Genomic DNA, 23,917 nt, shown 5'->3' with positions numbered 1-23,917 from the left:
CCACACTGTTGACCTAGAAAGGACAAACTACACAGCAGCCTGCATGTAGATAAAACACAAGAATCTTGCTTACTGTGTCCTGTTAGGGATGTGTTTGGCACTTGTATACAAAAGCAACAACTGTGCTGTGGGTCCAGCCATTCACTTCTCTACCAAGGACTAGAATTGCAGGTGTTTCCTTCTGTGCCTGGCTTAGGATATAGTTTTGAGGAGGAGTGGTGGCATTTGAACTTAGGGTACCACACTGAAACTCTTTTCCCACAGACTACATGCCCAGTACTATTTTTATTCTTCTTACAAAGCTATAATATAGGAAATAAAGACATTCTTCTTTCATTTGAAGAGACACTATTTATTTTGTTAAAGTCAAGCAAGAGGATCTGTTGATAAGTGGTAAGCATCAAGCATGAATGTGCATATTTGCCAGGGCAGAGTTCAGGGTAAAGCCACAAAAGCTGACCACAAGCAAGGTCAGTGTGTATACAGAGAGTTCCATAGTTGTGCCCATGCCTACGCCTATGCATGCCAAGGACCAACCATTAGCACCAGATTGTTTCTTATGCAATAGTATCACTTATTCATAGACATATGTACATGGACTCTCTGGAATTCTTGGGTCCCTGCTAATCAGACATTGAACAGGCAAGAAGGGAATGGATAGGAAGGTCATAATTGTTATGTGTTTCATTACAAGCATGCTAGAGCACTACATATTGTTTTCCATAACAGACAATATTGAAGCAACACGAAAAGGCAAGTTACAGACAAACAAAATTCCATTATTCACATTTTACACACACATCATTAAAATGTTCACAACACTGTATTTGGGGGGTAAATAACCACAGGTAAATAGCTTGTAGTAAATTAAAAACAAAACAGTCTGCAATTCCTTGGAAAGTTTGTGAAGAGCCAGCATAACATTTTCTGTGACCCACATTCACAGCAAGGGATAACCAAATGGAAGAAGCAGGAGCCTGCAGTGCAGATCAGGGGCTTCAAAAGGTAGAAGTAGCTTCATTTAATAGGAATCAACACTTTTGCAAAGATTTTCTTCTGATTGACAGTGATGGGCTGTCAGCAAGGCCATCTGTCGTCTGTGGTACAGAAGCTTGCCTATCTTGACTCAGCTGTACGAGGGGTACTATCATCTTCACCAGTGCTTATGGTGTCAACTCCTGTTCCTCTGGCTCAGGAAGCATGGATTCTGGTCTGCGTGGTAGTGTGAACACATGTACATACACATAGATGTAAATGTGCATGTGTATTTTGGAAAGGATGTGGTTACTGCTGAGAAGAGGGAAATCTTTGCATCTGCTGCAATGTCAGGGGAAAATAGAAATAAATAATCCCTTGATAGAACAAAGACTAGTGATGTCTAAACATCAAGTCAGCAAGACGACTTGCTTACCACTCACCATGCATTTAGTTACATAAACATCGTTTGAACTACACCAAATCTACACACATTTAACGTAAGTAAGTTATTTATGCCATTGATGGCTGAACGTTTTTCATGTATTCATATGCCATACATATATCCTCTTTGGTGAAGTGTCAAGTCTTTTGCCCACTTTTTTCAAACTGTTTGTTTTCTACTATTGGGGGTTGGGAGTTCTTTATACAAATCCTTTATCAGATGTATGAAGCCATGAAGTGGGGTATGCTGGTGAACCCAGAACTCAGGGAGTGGAGGATCAGGAGTTCAAGGTCTTCTGGATTACAAAGGGAGTTTGAAGCCAATTTGGGTTACATGAGACTCTTCTAAAACAAACAAATAATAGCAAAAACAAAATGAGCAAAAATCAGACACATGATTTACAGATGTTTTCTCCCAATCTCTGCCCTGTCAACTGGAAACCAGTAGGATGACAGTGTTGTTTTAATGAGATATTTGTCATCCTGTCATTTCAATTGTTAAGGATGAAACTCTGTTTCAAATGTAAGCAGTAGTCACTCCACAGGACCTCTAACCAGAGGGTGGAGTCTTAAGGTACACGGCATGTGGCCCATGGTAACAGACAGAAAAGTGAAAAATGAGATAAGCCACCAATTGTCATTAAGGATCACATACACAAACAAATTAGTGTTCTGGGGAAGGAAACTTCAAATTATTCCATTGGTCTCAGGAAATAAAGAACAGGCAATGCCACTATTAGTAGACACACCTTTAACCAAGTAATGTCACTTGGTCAGAAGTTACTTAAGATGTGACAAGGATACTGGCTATTTGTTTGGGGAGTTTCAAACCATGCACACAAGTTATGTGATGATTTTAATCTTGGAATGAATGAACCCAATATATAGGTTGTTCATTTCATAGTTGGTTTTTAACTACTAGGAAAGTGTTCATGTTTTCCATACATCAATAACTTATCATCATCACTGATTTTTCTGTGTCAGAGAAAGTCATGATGACAGACTGATGAATGCTCTCATTTGTTGAATGAACAAGGACAGAAAACAGCAGCCCATGCCTGGCTAAATCACAAGGGTCTTTCCTCTTATGCACCATAGAGATGTATTTGGCATCTACACAAGGGAGGAATAACGGTGTCAGTGTTGCAAAGGAGTGCTTGCATGTATTTTGGGCCCAACCATTAGGCATCCTATAAGACCCTTGATGACCATCAAAGCCTGGCATTCTGTGAAGTCACATGTGATAAGAAACTCTGCTCAGCAAACCAACAGAAATGAAAAACATAAATAAATCATCACATACTAACAGGGCATTATTGCTTTTTTACTAGCCTTGGGGCTCCAGAGTGTGTCTCTCCAGATATGGGCAAATAGGCTTGGGTTGACTCTTGTAATTTCAGGCATTAATCTCCAAAGCTCGGTGTCTACCTTCTGTGGGCCTCTCATTTGCTTCTCTCAGGCTGTAGGCTATCAAACAAGCACTTGAGCTGCTCTTCACCCAAGTGGATTTTATCTTCCAGCTCTCGCTGCTCAATGATGAGGGCCGACTTCATCTTCACGAAGTGCTCGTAGTCAGCCAGGCTCTCCTCGCTGAGGTAGGTAGCCAGTATGTCAAACACAATGCGCTCACGGCGGTCCAGGTTCTCTTTAAGTTCCTTGGCATCCTCATGCTGCTGGGTTAGGACTCTCTGTTTCTCCAACAGTGACTGCTATTGAGGGAGAGAGAAACAGAAAGTCCTGTTGAGGCAGGACTAAAGTAGAGACTGGCTTAACCCTTTAAATGCCCTGCAGCTTTGGGAGACTTGTCTCATAGCTATCCATGGAAACCTTGCAGCCACATGGGATTCCCATAGGAATGACCAGGATGTGGTCTATATGTGCTTATAACTGTGGTTAGCTTCTCTTCAGTTCCTTTTCCTGCCCCTCCTAAAAGCCACTCACAGGCCCCTCTCTGAGTTTCCTCTGTCTGTGCTTTCTTCTCTCCCATTTGCCTTAAAATCAGGGACTAACAACTACAGTGTTCTGACAAGCTTCAAAGGAACAAAAGACTTTGGGATCTTCTAAGTCCCAAAATTGAAAAGGGGGAATACTATAATTGAGCCTGAGGACACAGGCTTGTAATCTCAGCTACTCAGGAGGTTGGGCAGAAAGCTTAAGTGAAAGGTATGCCTTAGCTGTAAAGTAAATTCAAATCTAGCCCAGACAACTTACTGACACTTGGCCTCAAAATAAAAAGCAAAAATAGGATTGGGGCTATAACTTGGTGGTAGAGCTTTCCTAGCTTGAGTGAGACCATGGGTTAATTCTTTTTAGAATGAGAGGGAGAAGGACACATGGACGGGAACACAGACACACACAGACACACAGACACACACACATACACACACACACACGGGGGGTGGGTGGGTGAGATTGATTCTAGCGGGGCAGGATTAAACGCTTTAACAGGGGATGCTACAAAGACAAAGAAGGAAACAGAAAAGCAAGGCACAGAGCAGAACTGCTGGCAAGTTTGTAATGGAACAGCCCCTAACTCCTTGGGGGTTGAGGGACAGACAACCATGTCTCTAACACACAAAACTCACAATCACCTTACCATTTACAGAGAACACAGATCCAATAGAATCCCTACCAACTCCAAGATGAAGGAAGGAAGAGATGAATGCACTGGATGTCTTCAGATGGAGATTGACAGGAAGAGGTCAGGAAAGGGGCTGGTACCAGTTACTAAATGTGGCCTGAACCAGAAACTCTTTGGCATGCCTATGACCATACAGACTTTAAGAGAACATCTTGCTTTGTTAGGCCTGAGACAAATAGGCAAGATATTTTCATGGAAAGGGGCCAGGTAAGGCCAATTTATTCTAATCAGGAGATAAGCAGACATTAGCTGGTTCTACAAATGTAGTTTGGGTTGTTAAAGCCACATGGATGCCTGAAAGCTGCTGAGATAGTGGTGGGAGATTACAATAGGTATTTCATTAATAAAGTTGTTCTTTTTGAAGTTCTATAATATACAAAGCATGTAGAAAGAGTTTGACTGAAATATAATCTATGAAATAAAGCCAGCAAGGAAGATATCTTCTTTTGAGTACAAGAAAACTAAGAAGCTGGCCATGGTGGCACATACCACTAATCCCAGCACTCAGGGGGCAGAGGCAGGCAGATCTCTGTGAGTTCGAGGCCACCCTGGTCTACAAAGTGAGCCCAGGACAGCCAAGGCTACATAGAGAAGCCCTGTCACGAAACAACAAGAAAGAGAAAGAAAAGAAAACCAAGGATACATATGGTGGTACATACTTGTAGTGCCCCTGACTCCCTATATCTCATTAGTTTGTTCTGTCTGTCAACTGAAAGGAAACCGAGAGTGGACCTCAGATATACCAGAGCACCATGCTCTAGACATATACAGGACATGCAGATAGTATGAAGCTTCTAAAAACTGAATTTCTTAGCACCTCAAGGACTGCCTTTCTGAAGGATTCTCACCACTTCCCATTTCCCAGACAGATGTGTTTGTATGTACCCGATCTCCAGGAGAAGGACTGTCATCCAAATTATTGAGGGCATTTTCCACACGGGCCAGGCGCCCTGACAGTGACAGCAGGAGGTTCACCACTTTGTCCAGGTCCCCGATGAACATCCGGAACTTGTCAAACTCGTTGGGCTTGCAGACATCTTTCACAATGGCTTCCACCTCATCCCCAAGAGCATTGTTGGCTTGGATGTCCTCCAGCAGGCTCTCACGGGCTTCCCGGAGGACCTGCAGCTTGCGGCTGATACTGTCGATGAGCTCTTGCTGTAGGGCACAGGGAGGGAACACTTGTTAGGATGATCCCAGGCTGGTGCCCCAAGTTAGTGTAGCTAAATCACACACAGTCTGGGCCAGAATTCAGCCAGATTGGGTGCATTAGTCTTTGCACCATCAAATAATGGGGGATTTGTAAAACCAGTGGGAAGAGAAGGCCTCCTGGCTAAATACAAGCTTCTTTGTTTGTATGAGCCAGAGAGGTAGCTCAGCAGATAAAGGTGCTTCTTGCCAAGTCTAAATACTTGAGTTCCATTTTCCCAGCAGTTGTACTTTAACCTCCATGCACATGCTATGGCACGTGTGCACCCACACCCACATGCTAAAAGAAAGTAAATTGTACTTACTGAATATATACTCTGATGTGTATATATAAATATATTAAGAACAAAACAGGGCTGGTATGTATGTAGGTCAGTGATAAAGTATTTATTTGCCTAGTATCTAAGAAGTCTTGGGTTCCAGCCTTAGCACTATAAAAATAAACAAATGAGTGAGGCGTGGTGGTGTACGTCTGTAATCCCAGGCAGTATTCAGGAGGCAGAGGTAGGTGGATCTCTGTGAGTTTGAGGTCAGCCTGGATGTGTCTAGAAGGATGTTTCCAGAGACAATTAGATCTTGGAGCTCTAACCTAATTAGTGTTTTTTTTTTAAATCCAACTATGGTTTCAGAATTTGAAAAAAACTATTGGGAAGTGGAAGTGTGGAAGGCGGAACCTAGTTGGAGGACTGAGAGAGTGGGCATGATCTGAGGGGCTCCATTCTTACCCTTCCTGCTTTACTTTACATCCTAGCTGTGATGAGCTGAGAAGATCTGCTCCACCATGTCATACCCACTATGGGAGAACTCAGCCTGTGAAACCATGATTTACAGAAACTGTTCTTCTCTAAAGTTGTCTATGTCAAGAATCTCATTACATAAAGGTGAAAGTAACACAGGAAAAGGAATGTTAGTGACCTTCTGAGACATATTTCAGTGTAAACTATTTCCTTCAATTTGACCAGAATACATATATATGGAAAAATATATGTACCATTAACCATTTCTACTTTCACTTTTTTTTTTGCAGTCCTGGGGATGTAACTCTGGGCCTTACTCATCTGAGGCATTCACTGTATCACTGAGTTATACAGACCCACATTTTAACCATTTTTAAGTTGGTGGCAATGTGGAATTTAGCACATTCATACAGCTGTGCAGGCACCACAGGCATTTGTTTCTAGAACCCCATCTTCCTCAGACAGACCAGTAAACATTAACACTATTGCATTCCCCCCCCCCCGACGACACAAGTCATTTAAAGCAGCTGTTCTCATTCTGTGGATTGTGACTCCTTTGGGGGGGGGGCGTTAAAATGACCCTTTCACAGGGGTCGCCTAAGACCATCAGAAAACACAGATATTTATATTATGATTTATAACGGTATCAAGATTATAGCTATGAAGTAACAATGAAAATAACTTTATGGTTGAGAGTCACTACAACATGAGGAACTGTATTAAAAGGGTTGCAACATTCGGAATACTGAGAACCACTGATTTAAAGGCTAACTTTTATTTATTATTATTTTTTGTGTATAATCCTGGGGATCAAACCCAGGGCCTCTTACATGTTAGGCATATACTCCGTCACTGAGCTATACTCCTAGTCCTAAAGCACTAATTTTATTTTTGGTGCTCTGTTATTACTGTTGTTGAGATAGTCTTCTGTATAGTCCAGGGTGACCTACAACTTGTGGTTCTCCTGCTTCAACCTCAATGCTAGGATCATGGGTGCAACCTGCCTTCACTGCATGTGTATGTGGTGTGCATGCATGTATATATATGGATCTTAGCATGTGTGTAAAGGCCAGAGGTTGACATAAGTGTCATCCTTGATTGCTTGCTCTCCATTTTCTATATTGAGGCAGAGTCTACCACTTGAATCCATATAATGACAAATTGGCTATTCTAACTAGCTCTGTGGGCCCCAGGCTCTGTCTCCTAAGCTCTGGAATTACAGGCAGGCTGCCACACCCATTATACATGTATGTGGATTCTGGGGATCTGAACTCTAGTCCTCATGCTTCCATAGCGAGCATTTTACCCACAGAGCTATCTCCCTAGACCCAAAGCACTGATTTTCAAATCACAAGAGTAAAAATAAAATGTGGAGCTGGATATAGTTGTTTATGCCTGTCTAGCATTGCACTGTTTGAGGCAAGAGGACTGTTAGAGATTTAAGACCTGCCTGAGCTACATATGAAGTACCAGGCCAGACAAGGATATATAGCAATACTCTGTCTCAAAAACTAAATTAAGTATACCAAATATAAACATGTGTACACCACAGACACAGAACCCCACCACTCATGCACACATACTTTTTTTTGTTTTAATTGTGAGGGGGAATTAGGATGCAGCTTAGGGATAGAGTGCTTTATCCTAAGAATGAGGGGTCAGGAATGGCTAAATTAAAGATTACTATCTAAAAATGTAGGTCTGGCTGGGCATGTTGTTGCAGGTATGTAGTCCAAGCACCCAGGAGGCTGAAGGAGGAAGACAGCAAGTTAGAGGGCAGCCTGGACTACATAGCAAAAATAAATAAATATAATATAATAAAGCTATTCAAGCTCTGTAATTCACCCAGACCCAAAGCAGTCACAGTATCCTAGCAACTAGGGCCTCTCAGAGCAAATAGAGCACTATAGACATAGGTGGGTGAGATCATTTTTTAAAATTGTTTTTTGGGGGGTGGCATTTTGGAGACAGGGACTTGCTATGTAGTTCTGGTTGGTGTCTAGCTGGCTATGTATCCCAGACTGACCTTCAGCATGCGCTAATGTCTTCCTCTTAAATGCTATAATTATAGACCTGAGTTTCTAAAGATGTTTTGATATACTTTGTGGGGTAGGGTGCCAGAAAATGAATTCAGGGCCTAATACATGGTAGGTAAACGTTCTGTCAATGGGCCATGCCCTTAGCCAGGGTATGTACTTCTCAATGCATCACAGTATGTATTGTAGTACAGTTACAGGCCTAACTGTAAAGAAAGCAGTTCCTTGTATGTACAATGTGGCCTCAAGTAAAATGCTTCAAATTCTAGGACTTTGTTTTATGAGGAAAAACTGAAAATATTAATGTTTTAAAAAATATGGACATATAATTAGAATAAAATACATAGAACGTAAATCCAAAGTCTCTCAGAGACCAAATATCTATCTCCCTATTTAATTCCTAGAATCTAGAAATTTATCATTTTCTATACTGAAAGGATTTTTTTCAAATGTATAAGCATACTCCCTCTCTAACATTCTAAAGTAATTAAGATCAATCTGTGCTTTCAAATCACCAGGTTGGCAGCATTAGAGATAACACTTTCCTTGCAGTGACTGTCATGGGTGCTACATAACATGACCCTGAGATAATTTCTAACCTTTCTTAGTTTATGAAGCTGGAGCCGTACCTTCTGCTGCTTCTCCCAAAGACCACTGAGCTCCCATAGCGCAGCATCTAGCCTGAGTCACACTTCCCTCACACAGCACACATTTTTTATGCTTGAGCCCTGCAATCACTCTGGGCTCTACAAAGAGACAAAGGCATCTGTCTCTTTCTATCAATTTATTTTGTCCCAACTGCCTGACGTAGTATAGCAAGGGTTGGCAAACTTTTCCCATTAAGTGTTAGAGAGGAGATACTCTACTTCTTGTAGGCTACATGGTCAGTGACACTCAATATGTAAACAAATGGATGTGGCTATGTTTCAATAAAACAGGCAGAGGATAATAAGGTTACCCAGCCTATGTTAAACTCTCTCTCTCTCTCTCTCTCTCTCTCTCTCTCTCTCTCTCTCTCTCTCTCTCTCTCTCTCTCTCTCTGTGTGTGTATTGGCCATATATAATTCTTATAAGAACACAAGGTTCCTACAGAGGGCTCCTTTCTCTAGTGTGCCTACAGTTGGATCCTCAAGGGCTCTGTAGAAGGGTTAGAATGGGATTAAAGATGATGGCTTTATTTATGCTGGGGCATGTCTTTTTTTTAATTTTTAAATTTTTTTTACTTTTTAATTATTTTATTTTTTACATATATATTTATATTATTACACATATATACAATAGATTACCTATGTCAAGAAGAACCGTGACACAATCAGGAATTATATAAATGTTACATTCTTAGTGTTTTGGCTATTTGTATTTGACAGCCTTGAAGAAAACATCTTTCCTATCTTGGTGCATCTAAAATTCTGAGTGTAAATCACTCTCTATTACATATTGTCATTATCAACTTAGAGCACCTATCTAGACCTAAAAACATCTTAATCCCCCCAAAATTAAGCTTCATTGTAAAACTAAGCTACTTGGTCTTCAACTCCTTCAGAGACCTGAGGAGTAAACTTGATTATCTGAGTATGCGGGGAAGGCAGGTTAGTAGCTTTCCAAATGAAAAGATGACTGAGACAGTTTTCTACCTGAATAGTCACCCAAAACTCTCTATAACATTGGAGCATCTTCTTCAGCCTTCTGGCCCACTATATCTGACAGACATATTTGTGAGGCAGGAACTATCGAGGACTTGCTTACCCTATCTTGGCAGAGTTTGGCCGTAGACTCTGCCTGTACCCAAGCTTGCCCATTTGTTAGGCCGAATTCTGTCTGTGGTAGAAATGAGGACCTTTTGCTCAGTAGCTAGTTTGCCACATTTGAAGCCATCGCCATAAGGAGGTTCTTTGATACTCATCTTCTTCTTTGAGGTAGGCTGGGTATTGCCAGGAGTTAACCTGTCTCATTGTCAATGAATCTTTAAAGTAATGAAAACCTTTTAAAATGGCTAGGGCATGTCTTACATGAAAAGCAAGCACAAATCCCTCTCTGCTGGGATGACAAATGAGTGGTCCCACTACCTTTCACTGACCCAGCATACAATTTTGAGGGAAGGGCTGTTTGTTTTTATTTTATTTTATGAAGAAGAATCTCATTGTGAAGCCCAGGCTGGCCTTGAACTTAACATGAAACATATGTTTGACTCAAACTTGTTATCCTCCTGCCTCAGCCTTCTTAGAGCTAGGATTACAGGCATTCAGCAGCATGCTAAGCAAGTAGGGGATGGATTTTGCTTATATAAGGGAAGGTCTTGCTATTTCTCCCAGGCTGGTCCAGAGCTACTGACCTTAAATGATTCTCTTGCCCCAGCCACCTTAGTAGCTGTGTGTTGGAGCTACTGGGCTTAGGTCAGACTTATGCTTCTCCTTACCTTCTTAACGGACAGGTCATGGTCCAAGTCACCCCCTGAATACTCCTCAGGCTCCTGTAGGTCCTTCATCTTGATTAGCAGCTCTGCCTTAGGGGCTGATGTGCTATAATAGGTAGAATTGGTGGCCAAGGACACGACCCCTGGTACACCTGGCTCTTGTTTCCTGGGTGAAGAGGCCAAAATTTTAATTAGCTGTGACATAAGCACACTCTTTGAACCTAGTACCTGTATTGAGACAAATGGAACTGACACAAGGATAAGAGCCAGGGAGATGAGAAAAGAAGGTTAAGCCAAAAATATTTAAAAAAATAAAACTTAAAACTTACCCCACTAATAACTCACAAGAGTCACATGCTGCTTTTCATTGCTGCCACTGTTCTTTAGTAGTAGCTTGAAAACTGGAGGCCTTGCTGTGCTGGGCAAGATCTATCAAACCCAGCTGTATCCCTAACCCAGGCTATACGGTTTTAATTTTTTAAAATGTGTGTGTGTGTGTGTGTGTGTGTGTGTGTGTGTGTGTGTGTGTGTGTGTGTCCCCGTTCATCCATGTGTGTGTGTCCTATGCTCTGTTGAATCTTGAGAAGAACTTCTGAATTCTATATATTAGATACCAACTGCATGTCTCCAGATGCAGCAAAGAAAAATGTCTTCAGATAGTGTCACATAACCACATAAAGCAAAGTTGCTTTTCCTACCCTACAGATCCAAGGCCTTATATATTCTACATTAAGTAGTTTACCTCTGAGATGCATCCTCAGCCCCTAGGTAACTGAAATTTAACAAACAAAAACATCTCTAATTAAAGAAAATGCTGTTCAATAGACCATTCTTAGACTAAAGACAGGCTTTGTAGGTGAAAGGCAGTAGATAAGAGACACATAAATTAAATATAAAGATTACATGATAGCTTTATAGGCTAACCTAAGATAAATAGCCAAGTGTGGTAGCACACATGTGCAATCTCAGTTCTCGGGGGTTTAGGGCAGAAATATTTTGAGTTCAAAGCCAGTCCAGGTAACTTGTCTCAAAACAAAACTAAATGGGAGTGCCTTGTTAACTTAGTGATGACAAACTTGACTGATATATATTAGGATATGGGTTCTGTTTCAACATGATCAAGAAGGGGGTGGGAGGGAGATAGGCAGGTGTGCGGAATATCCTATAAACCCAGCATTCAGGAAGCTGAGGTAAGAGTATCTGGTTTAAGGGAGCGCAAGCTTCTTACAGGGACTCTACTTCAAAAACATGGACAGGCGCATGATGTACATATGGAATACAGAGATTAGATGATGGACACAAGACAGATGAGTGGGTAGACAGTTAGCCGCATATCAACAGATGGTTTCTCAGGGTCAGCACTAACAATATCTGGGGCTGTCTCATACATTATAAGCTCTTTAGTAGTACCTACCGCCTTTCCACTAGATGGCAGAAGTGCCTCATTCTCAAGTGGTATAGACAAAACTGGAGAGGGTGTGTGGGTACTGCCATAATCAAGTGGGCTGTAAGCTAAGGACATTGGCTGCTGCAGGGGGCATCATCTTGCCTATGCTAAACCCCATGTAACCACATCTAGCTATGGTAATTTTAAACCTTACCAAACAGTTCTAAGTACTGCGGACCCAAAGGAAAACTACCCCCCACCCAAGAAGCAATCATGAATATCAATAAACCCCTAAGTCCCTTCTTTCATTTCTAAGCCTATGAGAAAAAGACTAAGAGACAAGCACCCCATGGTGTGTGCCATCTACTTACTTGTCCTCTGTGACTCTGGGTGAGGGAACTTTGGGGAGCAGCTTCCTCCGCTGCTGAGCTTCCTCCAGAAGGTACTCATCTTTGGGAAAAATTCCCTCCATCAGATCCATGGTAGTTTTGATCTTCACACTGGGGTCCAGGATGTCAGCCAATGACTTGTCCTTTCCCACAATTTCCCTGGCTAATTCTTCAGACTTCAAATCATCGATGGTCTTCTCCTTGGTCTTCCCATAGTTGAGGGAGGGAGGGGAGGAACAGCTATCTCTGACAGGGGGTGCAGGGGTACTGGGTGGCCGGGGCTCTGGAGGGCGGGCTCTATGAGGGGCTTCCACCTCCTGTCGTGTGTACACACAGAAGCGGGAGTAGCACTGCTCTGATGTGCTCAGTGTCTTGATCTGGTCCCTCTCCAGCCCACTGGGCAGTGCAGGCAGCTCGGCTGGGCATGCAAGACTCTGGCGGCTCTCCTTCTCAGGCTGGCTTTCTGAGTGCACAATTTTTATGGGCACCATCTTCACAGTGGTGTTGTTGTCCATCACCCGCTCAATTCTGCAAAGACAAGGGCTGTCCACTGAAATTTTATTATGTACAGATTCCCACCCACGATTCATACAGGGATCCTGACACAAAGACCCACTGTCAACTAGCCAAGTAGAAAGACAAGGCAGAGGTTGGAAATTGTCCTCATCTGACCCCTCACATGGTCTCTGGAAGCCTTGCAGTCCAACTCAAACTCCACTACACACCTATAGGCATTGGAGGGAAAGGTCCTGAATGAAATGAGACCTGTTTAATATTCATTTTTGTTTTCTTATGAAATTGGGCATTGAACCTAAGAACTTGGGCTGGGAAGACAAGTGCTCTAATAATATGAGCTATTGCTACACTCCTTGACTTCTTGTTTTTATTCTGAGGGCAATGCAAATGCATCAACCATATTTATTAATTCTCCCTCTGCTAGAAAAATCATCAATGAACAGAATTAACACAAATCTAAAATTAGGTTGTTGCACACCGACAGGTACCTGGGTGGTCCTCAATGTCCCTAGAGGACTTCTATGGAGAGTTGCTGTGTTGGGCATTATTGCTGAGCACTTCCACCCATATGTCTCAATCTGAAACACTGCATCTCATGTTGCATGTGTCTCCTACATACTGATACCTGAAGCCGCCCCGAGAGGGGAACTCACTTGTTCTGTATTAGTCTCAGTGACTCACCCAGGGCAAGTATGGTTTAAAAACTACAAGTTTCTACCTACACATAGTAACTCATGCCTATAATCCTAGTACTAAGGGAGGATGAGGCAGGCGGATTGCTGAGTTTGTGGCTAGTCTCTGATAAATAGCAAACAGAGTCAGTGTATCTCTCTCTGTCTCTCTCTCACGAGAGAGAGAGAGAGAGAGAGAGAGAGAGAGAGAGAGAGAGAGAGAGAGAGAGAGAACCAGCATTCACTGAGATAAAAAGCCACTTCCTAGACTTACACAGGTCTTGAGTCCCAACGTAAGACACTGTGTTTCACTACGCAGCCCATTGTGTTCACTATTGTTCTAGTGACTTGAGAAGCTTTAGGCACGCTAGCTAACTGGCACATAAAAATGTTACGCAGTTTGTCTACCTAACAGGTCACCTTATTGCTTTTCTTTTCTTTGTTTAGTTTTTAGTTTTTCGAGACAGGTTTCTCTGTGTAGCGTTGGTTGTCCTGGACCCGCTTTGTAGATCAGGCTGGCCTTGAACTCACAGTGATCCACCTGCCTCTGCCTCCCGAGTGCTGGGATTATAGGCGTGTGCCAACACGCCTGACTCTTATTGCTTTTCATACTGCTATGATAAGAATGTGTTTTTTCACCCAAATTCCTAGGTTCATTTTTTTTTTAGTCAAAGTCTTAGTATGTAAACCAGGCTGCCCACAAACTCACAGAAATCTGCCATCCTCTGCCTCCTGAATGCTGAGATTAAAGGCTATGCCATACTGTCTGGCTTCCTAAGTTGAAAGTGAATATCCTAGGTAATGGTCTTAGGAGATAGGGCCTTAGAAAGGTGATGTGTAAAAATGGGGCCCCATGAGTAGTATTAGTGTCTTTATAAAAGGACATTAGAGAACTTCCTGCCTCCTCTACCATGTGAGGGTATGGCAAGATGGTGCCATCTATGAACCACGTTTCTGAATCTGACACGCTTTCTCCTTGGCCTTCTAGTCTCTAGAAACAGGAGCAAGCCATATCTATTGTTTCTAAGCTACTCAGCCTGTGGGGTTCTATTAAAGTAGAAACTACCAGACTAGAGCACCCTGTCTCCAGATCCCTAACATCAGTACCAATTGAAAGATACTTAAATGATACTATTGAAGACATCAAACACAGCTGAGGCACATAAATAAACCTGTAGATTCAACATCCCTGGATGTTGTGCTGGTTAGTATTTTTGTTAATTTCACATCCGCGAGCGTCCTCTGGGAAGAGGGAATCTCAAAAAATGCCTCTATCAGATTGGCCTATAGGCAAGTCTGTGGAGCACTTTCTTGATTAATGTTTGATGTGGGAGGACCCAACCTACTTTGGCAGGAGGTCCTGGGTAGAGAAAGCATGCTGAGAAGCCATGGAGAACAAGCCAATAAGCAGTGTTCCTCCAAGGTCTTTTCTTTCAGTTCCTGCTCCTGCTCTTACTGTCTTTAATAATGGACTATAAGCTGTGAGGTGAAAGAGACCCTTTCCTCCACAAGTTGCTTTTGGTCATGGTGTTTGTCACAGCAGTAGAAACCTAACTAGGGCAGGGATGTAATAACAGCATCAATGGTGTCCCTTGTACACTTATTTTTCGTTGTTTGAGAATTTCATACATGCTTGTGTTTTCATCAAATCCACCCCACATTCCTCGACTATTCCCTTCCAATTTTAAGTTCTTTTGTTGTTGTGTTGTTTTGTCTTTTAAAACCACCTAGTCCACGTAGTGCTGTTAGTATGTGAATGGGTGTAGGACTATCTACTACAGTATAAGTAGCAAGGGGCTACATCTTGGAAGAAAACTGACTCTCCCTCTCCCAGCAGCCACTGATGGCCAAAAGCTTTCAGATAGGGGGTGTGACTTTATGAACTTCTTTTTCATCTTTGCTGGCATTTGTGTGGCTTGATCTTGTGCATGCAGTCAAAGCCACTGTGAGCTTATTACGCAGCTGCCCTGTCCTGTCTGGAAATCCATTTCATTGTAGTCATTCACTACCTCTGCCTTTTACAAGTTTTCCAGCCACTCTTCTACAATGATTCCCTTAGCTTTGGGAAGAGGTGTGATATCGATGTCCCATTTAAAGTCTCATATTGTCTGCCTGTTGCAAAGTTGTAAATCTCTGTTAATTGCCATCTATTACAAAAGAAGCTTTTCTGATGAGGGCTGAGATGCACCAACTTAAGAGTATCAAGACAAGTACTTAAGGGAAGGTTTAATGCTATGTACACTTAGCAGAATGATAGTAATTGGTTGTCTCCTACAGCCTATGACTTACCCAGCTATGGGTTCTTGGCACTGTTAACAGTAGCAGACATAAGTTCTGTTTGGTGTAGTGGTTGGTTATCTCTTAACATTCTTGTCACTAGTGCACCAGTAGGCATATCTTGCCAATTTATTATTATAAGCCCCAGAGTTCAAGGCTGGGTAAGGCTGTCAATTACTTGTTGATTACTCCACTAGTATCAGCCACAACCCCCTCTAGCATTATGAAAGCTAGACAGTGGGGATGAAGCTTTAAGGTCATTACCAACTTTCTTTCTCTGTGTTTTATGACTCAAGTACGTGGTGTCTTCGGCAATAGGGTTCAAAGAGAGTTTAGGTTATATAGACAGTCTAGGCTACATAGTGAGTTCAAGACCAACCGAGGTTATACATCAAGATCCTGTCTCAAAAAACAAAAAAGATGGAAGGAGTATTTTTAAAGACTATGAAAATACTGGATATTACTCAAATTTACCTAAAGATCTTATACTTAGGTTAAATCTGACTTTGGTCACTGGCAAAACATGCTTAGTCTACTTGTGCCAGAGAGTAAGGTAAATGAAAATGAGTTTAGCGCAGCAAATGAAAACATTCGCTGGTTGGTCATTTGAGCCATGTCTCATTCTCCAGCAACAAACACTGAATGAAATCTGCATGGGATAAATATATAGCATACTGTCATAGGACAATACCTTGCTGAGTTGTCTTCGTGGATAAGCAGGGGAGGCTTGTCTGTCAGCTTCTGTGGGGCAAACTGAGGTGACGGGGAACGAGAAGTTTCCATGGCTGATTTCTGTAGGTGTTGACACTTAGAAGAGAGCTGGGCTTCTGGCTGAGAGAAAGTCGTGTCCTCATTCACATGCCGGCTGTCTTGAGGCTGGGCACTGCTGAGCACAAAGGGACCGTGAGAAAGGGACAGGTGAATCACGCACGCACGCACAGAATAAGATGTTGGTAAGGACTTGTTGGGGACAGCCAAGTGAGAGTCTACAGGTATACTGTCTAGGCTCTAGTACTTTCCTTGGCTTGAGATGAGGCAGTGAAGTCCTCTAAAGTAGGGCTGCCTCCTTAGGGTACAGGGTTCTTCAGCCACAAAGTGTGTTCTTGAGTAGGTAAGTGTAAATGGGGTGGGGGGTCCTGAGTCTGCTAGTGTGTTCTCCTCTGAGTGCACATATTCTTGAGGTAGAGTCCCAGCTCAGTCTAGGCCCTCCTGTGGAGTTCTGGTGTTCCTGGGAGTGGGACAATTCTGGCAAAATGGAATTGGCCTGTGAGTTCTGATTCAGGAGGTCCTTCAATATTCTTGGACTGACTTCCTGACACTGGGGACCTGCTTGTATAGAGGATGATGGAATAAAAATTAGGCAAAAATTCCAATTAGAATCTTTTTTTTTTTTGGATCATTTTAAGGACTACATATTTTCCAATTCCTGTGCCCATTGCCATTTGGATAATTTTTACATTTTTTATTAAATATTTTTACATATACATTTATGTTATTACACATATATACAATAAACCACCTACAGCAAGAAGAACCACGAAACAATCAGGAATTATATAAATGTTACATTCATAGTCTTTTGGCTATTTGTATTTGGCAACCTTGAAGAAAACATCTTTCCTATCTTGGTGAGTCAAAAATTCTGAGTGTAAATCAATATCTATCATATCTCATCATTATCAACTTAAAATATCTATCTAGACCTAAAACATCTTAACCCCAAAACAAGTAAGCTTAATTGTAATGTGGTAACAATTGGTAACTCATGTTATATGTTAGGCTATATGTGGAACATGTTATATATGGAACATGAGACATTAATGGCGCATACACATAGATCTGGTGTAGATACACATGTATATACCAACTACATTTCTTTAATTAAAAGTAATAGTGAAAATTGTCAGATCCAAATATATTTGAGTCTACTTCAAGCACAGTGTATTGGAAGGCTCATATACACAGGGATAGGTCTTTCTCAGAAGCACCAAGAATCAATTCAGCCATAAAAACTTTAAAAATCAGACATGACAAATGAGAAAAACAACAACTGTTTATTTTGGAAGTGTCTATGACTTACAGAGTTTCCCCTTACACTACCATATCACATGAACATGCATGTATGCACACAGGCATGCCCATGATACACATATAGAAGCTGGTGTGGATGTATGATTATCCATGTCATTATCAAAGCCCATAGACTTGCAACAATTCAGTATGCAATGTCTCTGCCAACATACTACACCAAACCACACCCAGGAGAAAAACAAACCTCTAATTTAAGGGAAAGAACAATTCTTGGTCTAAATTTGACTTCTGAGCTGGGCTACAAAGTGAGTTGTTGAGAAAACAATCAGTTGATTTTTTGAGGGATAGAGTACATAGCTCAGTGGTTGAATATTTGCCTAATATGTACAAGGCCCTAAGTTTCATCCATGGGTTGGGAGGTAGAGGTGGAAGTAGGAGTGCACTACAAAAAAAAACAAAAACAAAAACAAAAAAACCTTTGCTACCGACCCAAAGAAGGGCAGCATGTATATACTTAGCAATGAGAGACTATAACCTAGTCATTGACAAGAGGAGCAGAGACCTATCCCTTGTTTCATACCCAGGGTACTTGAGATGCACCTGTTCCTGCTCTTGTTACAGCCTGGACGTGATGCATAATGTCAGGCAGGGTGCTACAGGTGAGATCTGCAGAGATATCACGTCAGCGCCCGGCCTTGTGGATGATAACCCTGCTATGTCCTGGGGAAAGGGGAGGAGATGGTCCTTCCTGGATTAACAGATATTCTAGAATAGAACAAAGCCCACAGCCAATGCTTCTTTGCTGCCCTATGTCCCCACAATCAGGGGGAGCTAAACAGCATGGAGCTAGAAACTGACATTCTAATGCCGCAGCAGCAGTAAAGGCTCAGAAGACATTATTTCCTCTAGCAGAGATGATGAAATTGCTGGACAGGTTATTGACCTGGCCAAGGAACCATCCCTCAGGAGAGTGGGTTCATCTTAAACCATTTTTCTAAGCAGACACTTTACCAACTAAGCTACAACGAATCCCGCCTTCACTCTTTCCTCCTCCCCTACCATGTGGTTAACTCAATCAGCATGGCTCTTTTTCTTTCTCTCCTCCATTCTCCCCTCGGTGCAGCTCCTTTGGTTTACACCTCGCCTGCCCTAAGGGTCTTTTAAACGCTAGGGAAATTGTCCTCAAGCTTTTGTTTGAGTCCATTCTTAAATTCTTTTATTAATGAGGGGACTCCCATTTCCCTGATATCACCAAGAAAACAAAACAATTTAGGTCTTCATGAGCCATCTAAGAAGGCAGGCAGGCTTGTGTTATTGCTCAGGAGATTAAAGACAGCTTAGAAAACAGCTGCAACAAAACTACTAAACTTACCAGAGCAAGAAGACAAACAAAACTCAAGGAAGTGGCATTTTCTGTTTGTAGTACACAGACATTCACAGAAAATTCTAGCTTGAAATTTCACCAAATAGTTTAAGCAGAAAAGTAAGTAGATAGTTTAGGGAACAATATTTAGCTTAACAGCTGTTTTGTTGCAAAGCTCCTATTAGTGCAGTTTCCAGCCATAAAGCTTAGCTGCATCTTACCTTTCACCTGAATCAGCGCACCCTCCCCCCCTCCCCAGTATGCAGTCAAAAGATCCTGATACTTAATATTATTTGATAAACAGCCACTGTGTTATATAACCAGAATCAAATGAAGTCCAATTTATTGCTAACATCTAAGTATTATTGGTCACTCACATGCAGCTAGTTAAAAAGGAAACATATTTGCAAAATGACCTGGCTGGGAGGGCTTAAAGCATGGTTTCACACATGCTAGGCAAACACTGTAACTACTAAGCTGTTATGAGCAGTTTAGCAATGCCTTATTTGTAATCTTTGACCTTAGACTGAAGTGCCTGAAACTTAGTCAGAAACTAAAGAAAACTCATACATCAGAGACATTTTTACTTGCAAAGAGAGAGGATTGGTAAATAATGATTCACGCCAGATATGCTGAGAAAATGCCTTGAGTCACACTGGGCTTCTCTCCTGGCCAGCTTCTTGGCTTACTACAGAAATACCCATGTAGCATTTGAAGGCTCTGTACTTGGCAGAGCACTGTATGGCAGAGCTCACTTAAGTTTAGTACACAATGATCCACCTTGATATTTATCTTTATTCACACTACAATTAAATGTGTCTTCCCTCAACAATTCTCTTTTTTCTTGTCCCTTTCCCACTTCAAGCTTGCGGAAATCATGTTATAAAATCACCAACTGATTTTAACCTTCCCAGTTAATAAGAATCCAGTAAACTAGGTCACAGATATATACAAGTTAAAAAAAAAGGACCGAAATTTAACAATTTGGAGTTCTGTTGGGACCATACTCAAATCTGTTTTTAATGGTGTCCAAGAGACACATAATGCAGAGTCTACTGTGATATGTTTGTGCTATGTTTGAATATAGGCATACATTTATAAATAGATGTGTATTTTATATGCTATGCATCCATACTGTGTTGTATGTATGTTATACATGCAGATATATGGCTGTGTATATGTGACTATGTTATATACATATATCCCTTGTTTTATACTATTTTTCTAAGGCAGGCTCTCATACATTAGCTAACTGTTTATGCAAAAACCACAATTCTCACCTTAAAGGGAATAAGTGATAGTTTATTCTAGGGCCATATTTGAGTGACTATGGCCCAGGAACACACATTTAGATTACTCCAAATTGTATGTTCCAAAATGGAAGAAGTTTCATAGATTCACCAAACAAAGCCATATAAAGCAAGTTTAAAATACATTGGTGTGCACACCAGAGAGGTGGTTATAACAATATGACGGGGTTTCTTCTATAGGTCTGAGTTGCTATCTGAGGACATTCTTAATTTGGGGATGGTGGAAGCTAAGGGTCTGCTAAGTTAATAAATTCCAAAAGGTTTTAATCTATTTATCACAAGATGTTAGTTCCAACACAGAAGTGGACAAGGAATGATTATTCATGGGGCTAAAGCTAGTTCAAGCGCAGCACTCCAACCTCTTCACATCACTAGAGTTTTAATCAACCGAACAGCCTCTGCAAACACAGTTTCTTTCCAGGAATTTTCATTGATACTATGTTGGCCTCAAACTTACCATCCTTCTGCCTCAGCCTCCCAAGTGCTGATATTATAAGCACATACCAGCCTATCTGGATTTTTGGGGGGTGGGCAACTGGAAATTGAACCCAGGGCTTTGTGCATGCTAGCATGTGCCCTACCACTGAACGATATCTTTAGCCAACGGCCCCCCTCTTTACTTCAAGACAGAGTCTCAGTAAGTTGCTCAGGTTGTCCTTGAGTTCATTCCATAGCCCAAGTAGGCCTTGCACCTGTGATCTGCTTCAGCCTGTTAAGTAGCCAGGCTTGTCCCTTTTTTATATTTTTGTAACAAAAAAAGTCTAATTGATCTATAATCCCAGCACTTGAGGGACAGAGATAGGAGGATCAGGAGATGAGGAGTTTGAGTTCATCCTTTGATTGCATAGTTAGTTCAGGTACAGCTTGGGAAATATGGAGATCCTAACTAAGAAAGGGAAGGGGGTGAGGTAGGTAGGAGGGAGGAATGGATATCCATAGAGACAAAAAGCACAAGATAATGAGATGACTTAAGGACTTTGTTTCCCTGTGTCACACTATGCTCCCTTGAGAATAACACTAGAGCAGGGAAGTGAGTCATACAAAGGAAGGATCCAAAAGTAGCAGGATTTCAGAGTCCTAGCAACTGATATTCAGGTTGGGGAGGTGGCTCATTCTCATCCAAAACATACTAATAACTAATTATCAAATAATGTATCAGTTCTAAAGTGGGAGGAGGAAGGCTCTAAGCAGAGCTGCCAGAGACCCGCAAGGGGTGCTATCAGGCATGCAGTTCTCAGTGGACAGCCACTATACAACTCAGGTGCTGAATGGTTTAGAATAGGGTTACATGCAAAGAAAACTCACCTGAGGAGGACAAGTACATGGTAAGGACCTACCATATTGCCACGTGGCAGAAACCAATTGTTGAGATCAAACTGTGCCCTGCTTTAGTTTACTCTGTATTATATAAACAATTGTTTTTCAGGCTGTGTTTTACCCTGAGAGACTCCATTTTAAAAGTAGCTTTTGATTCAATTTGAAAGATGGAGAATGACTCAGTATCTTGGTTCACCATCATTTGTCCAGCATACTCACAAGATACAAACTAATAAGAATGCATTCCTAAATTGATATCACTCTATGGATTTATCAAACTGGGACTATAGAAATACATGGCCATATTAAAACCACATCAGAAAGGGGCTGAGAGATGGCTGTGTGCTTAAGAGTACTGCATACTGCCTTTTCAGAGGACCCAAGCAGTGTTCCGAGCACCAGTGTATGGCCATTCACAACCACCTGTAAGTACATCTCTAGACAGATCCATTGCCTCTGGACACTAATATGCACATAATGGCCCCTCCAGACCCTGACACCACATACTTGACATACAATTAAAATAAAGTATTTTAAAATCTTAAGAAAAAGCCAGTAACAACCCATTTTTCAAATCAGACAGGAACATTTGGTCCAAGAACTTGCTGGACACACCAGATGGAGGCAAGGGTGCAACATTCTTAGAGGGACCTTTAAAAAGACACCTAATCCTGAAGTGATGATGGTCCCTACAACTCTGTCATCTGATTACCCAGTAATCAAAGGCTCAATAGGCAGAGAATTCTTGAGTGTCCCAGAAGCTCACTGAGATTCAGTCCCCACTGTTGGCATGATCCACTTGATTTGCTGTCACTCTGCTTGTTTGTTTGTCTGGACTTGCCATCTATTGTGCATCTATTCTTCTGTCTAGACCTACTTCTATGGACTTCACAGTTCCACTCTTCATTTTTGCAGCTCAGCTTCACCCTGAAGTTTGACTCAAGCCTGTGATTTCTACAGCCTGACTCATAGCAAACCTTCAATATACTCATTCCCAAAGAGACTTTTTTCAAACATTTATTATTTATACAACATTCTGCCTGCATACATGACTACACACCAGAAAAGGGGACCAAATCTCATTATAGATGGTTGTGAGCCACCATGTGGTAGCTGGGAATTGAACTCAGAACCTTTGGAAGAACAGCCAGTGTTAACCTCTGAGCCATCTCTCCAGCCCCACACAGAGACTTTTTATGCTAATGGGACTACTTGGAAAATTTCTGCCAATGAAACTGATGACATACTTTATGAATTTATTGTTTTCAATAAAAATGCTGGCATCATAGAAAGGCATAAATGTATCTGCACACTCACACACCAATGGGAGAAAAACAGACAAAAGTCCTAGGAATCCTATTAACCTCATTATATTATTTAAATAGACAAGTCTGATCCTGCTTCGGAGACAGCCAACCCCAGAACTCAATGGGAAGTTTCTCATGAGGAATGGCTGTTTTATTTCCAGACTCCATCTGCTCACTATAGCAGCTGAGAAATCTGCTCAATGCTCTCAATTTCTGTTTTCTGCTCCCTGAGTCACATCTTGGGCACACCTGTCTCCTTACCATATGGGTAGATGTGCCAGCCTTATTCTAATCTTGATGTCCCACCCTACCATGGGACTCTAAAGTGGTCTTACAGTTCAATTCTATTCCGCCTCAGTTCCTTACCAAGCACAAAGCACCTCCACAGGTAACCTATGAGCTATGTCCCCCAGTGTCAAAAAAGCAATCCATTAGATATGTAAAGATACTTGTTGCTGCCACTCGGTTTCAGTCACTGTGAAGAATGTTACACACAGAGGGGTGGTACTTTTTCAAGACACAAACAGTTATATCCTTGGTGAAATAACCTTGTTTATGGTCAGTCCAACCAAACTAAACATTTTTCACTGCTCTATCATCACTAATTAATTCACTACTATCTTGCTAATAGACTTTTAAAGATAGAGACATTTTAAAATAAGATTTATTTATTTACTTTTATTTATATGAGTGCTCTATGTGCATGTACACCTGAATGGCAGAAGAGGGCACCAGATCTCATTATAGATGGTTGTGAGCCACCATGTGGTTGCTGGGAATTGAACTCAGGATCTCTGGAAGAGAAGACAGTGCTCTTAACTGCTGAGCCATCTCCCCAGCCCTATAACAGTTTTTATAGCTACTGTATCAAGGATGGTAAGGAAAATTTCCAAA

The 23,917-nt window shown here is 41.6% G+C and overlaps 1 protein-coding gene across 6 annotated transcripts in view; it reads right to left on the bottom strand.

Annotated features, from left to right (window-relative positions):
- Positions 1-325: 325 nt before the first annotated feature.
- SHROOM2 (shroom family member 2) overlaps positions 326-23,917 on the bottom strand; it is a 145,040-nt gene continuing 121,448 nt past the window's right edge. For 3 of the 6 annotated variants that reach the window (XM_084790577.1, XM_084790582.1, XM_084790580.1), the window contains 5 exons: positions 16,387-16,581; positions 12,214-12,759; positions 10,459-10,621; positions 4,946-5,218; positions 326-3,128 (listed from right to left, as the gene is read on the bottom strand). In XM_084790577.1, coding sequence (XP_084646703.1) covers positions 2,862-3,128; positions 4,946-5,218; positions 10,459-10,621; positions 12,214-12,759; positions 16,387-16,581 — 1,444 coding nt within the window. In that variant the 3' untranslated portion in view covers positions 326-2,861. The remainder of the gene's footprint in view (positions 3,129-4,945; positions 5,219-10,458; positions 10,622-12,213; positions 12,760-16,386; positions 16,582-23,917) is intronic. The other 3 variants (XM_084790578.1, XM_084790581.1, XM_084790579.1) reach the window with 1 other exon arrangement.

Source organism: Acomys minous, assembly GCF_964271855.1.
Source record: "Acomys minous genome assembly, chromosome: 7".
In the NCBI taxonomy this organism is placed as follows: Eukaryota; Metazoa; Chordata; class Mammalia; order Rodentia; family Muridae; genus Acomys; species Acomys minous.
This window is presented reverse-complemented; position numbering and strand designations above follow the sequence as displayed.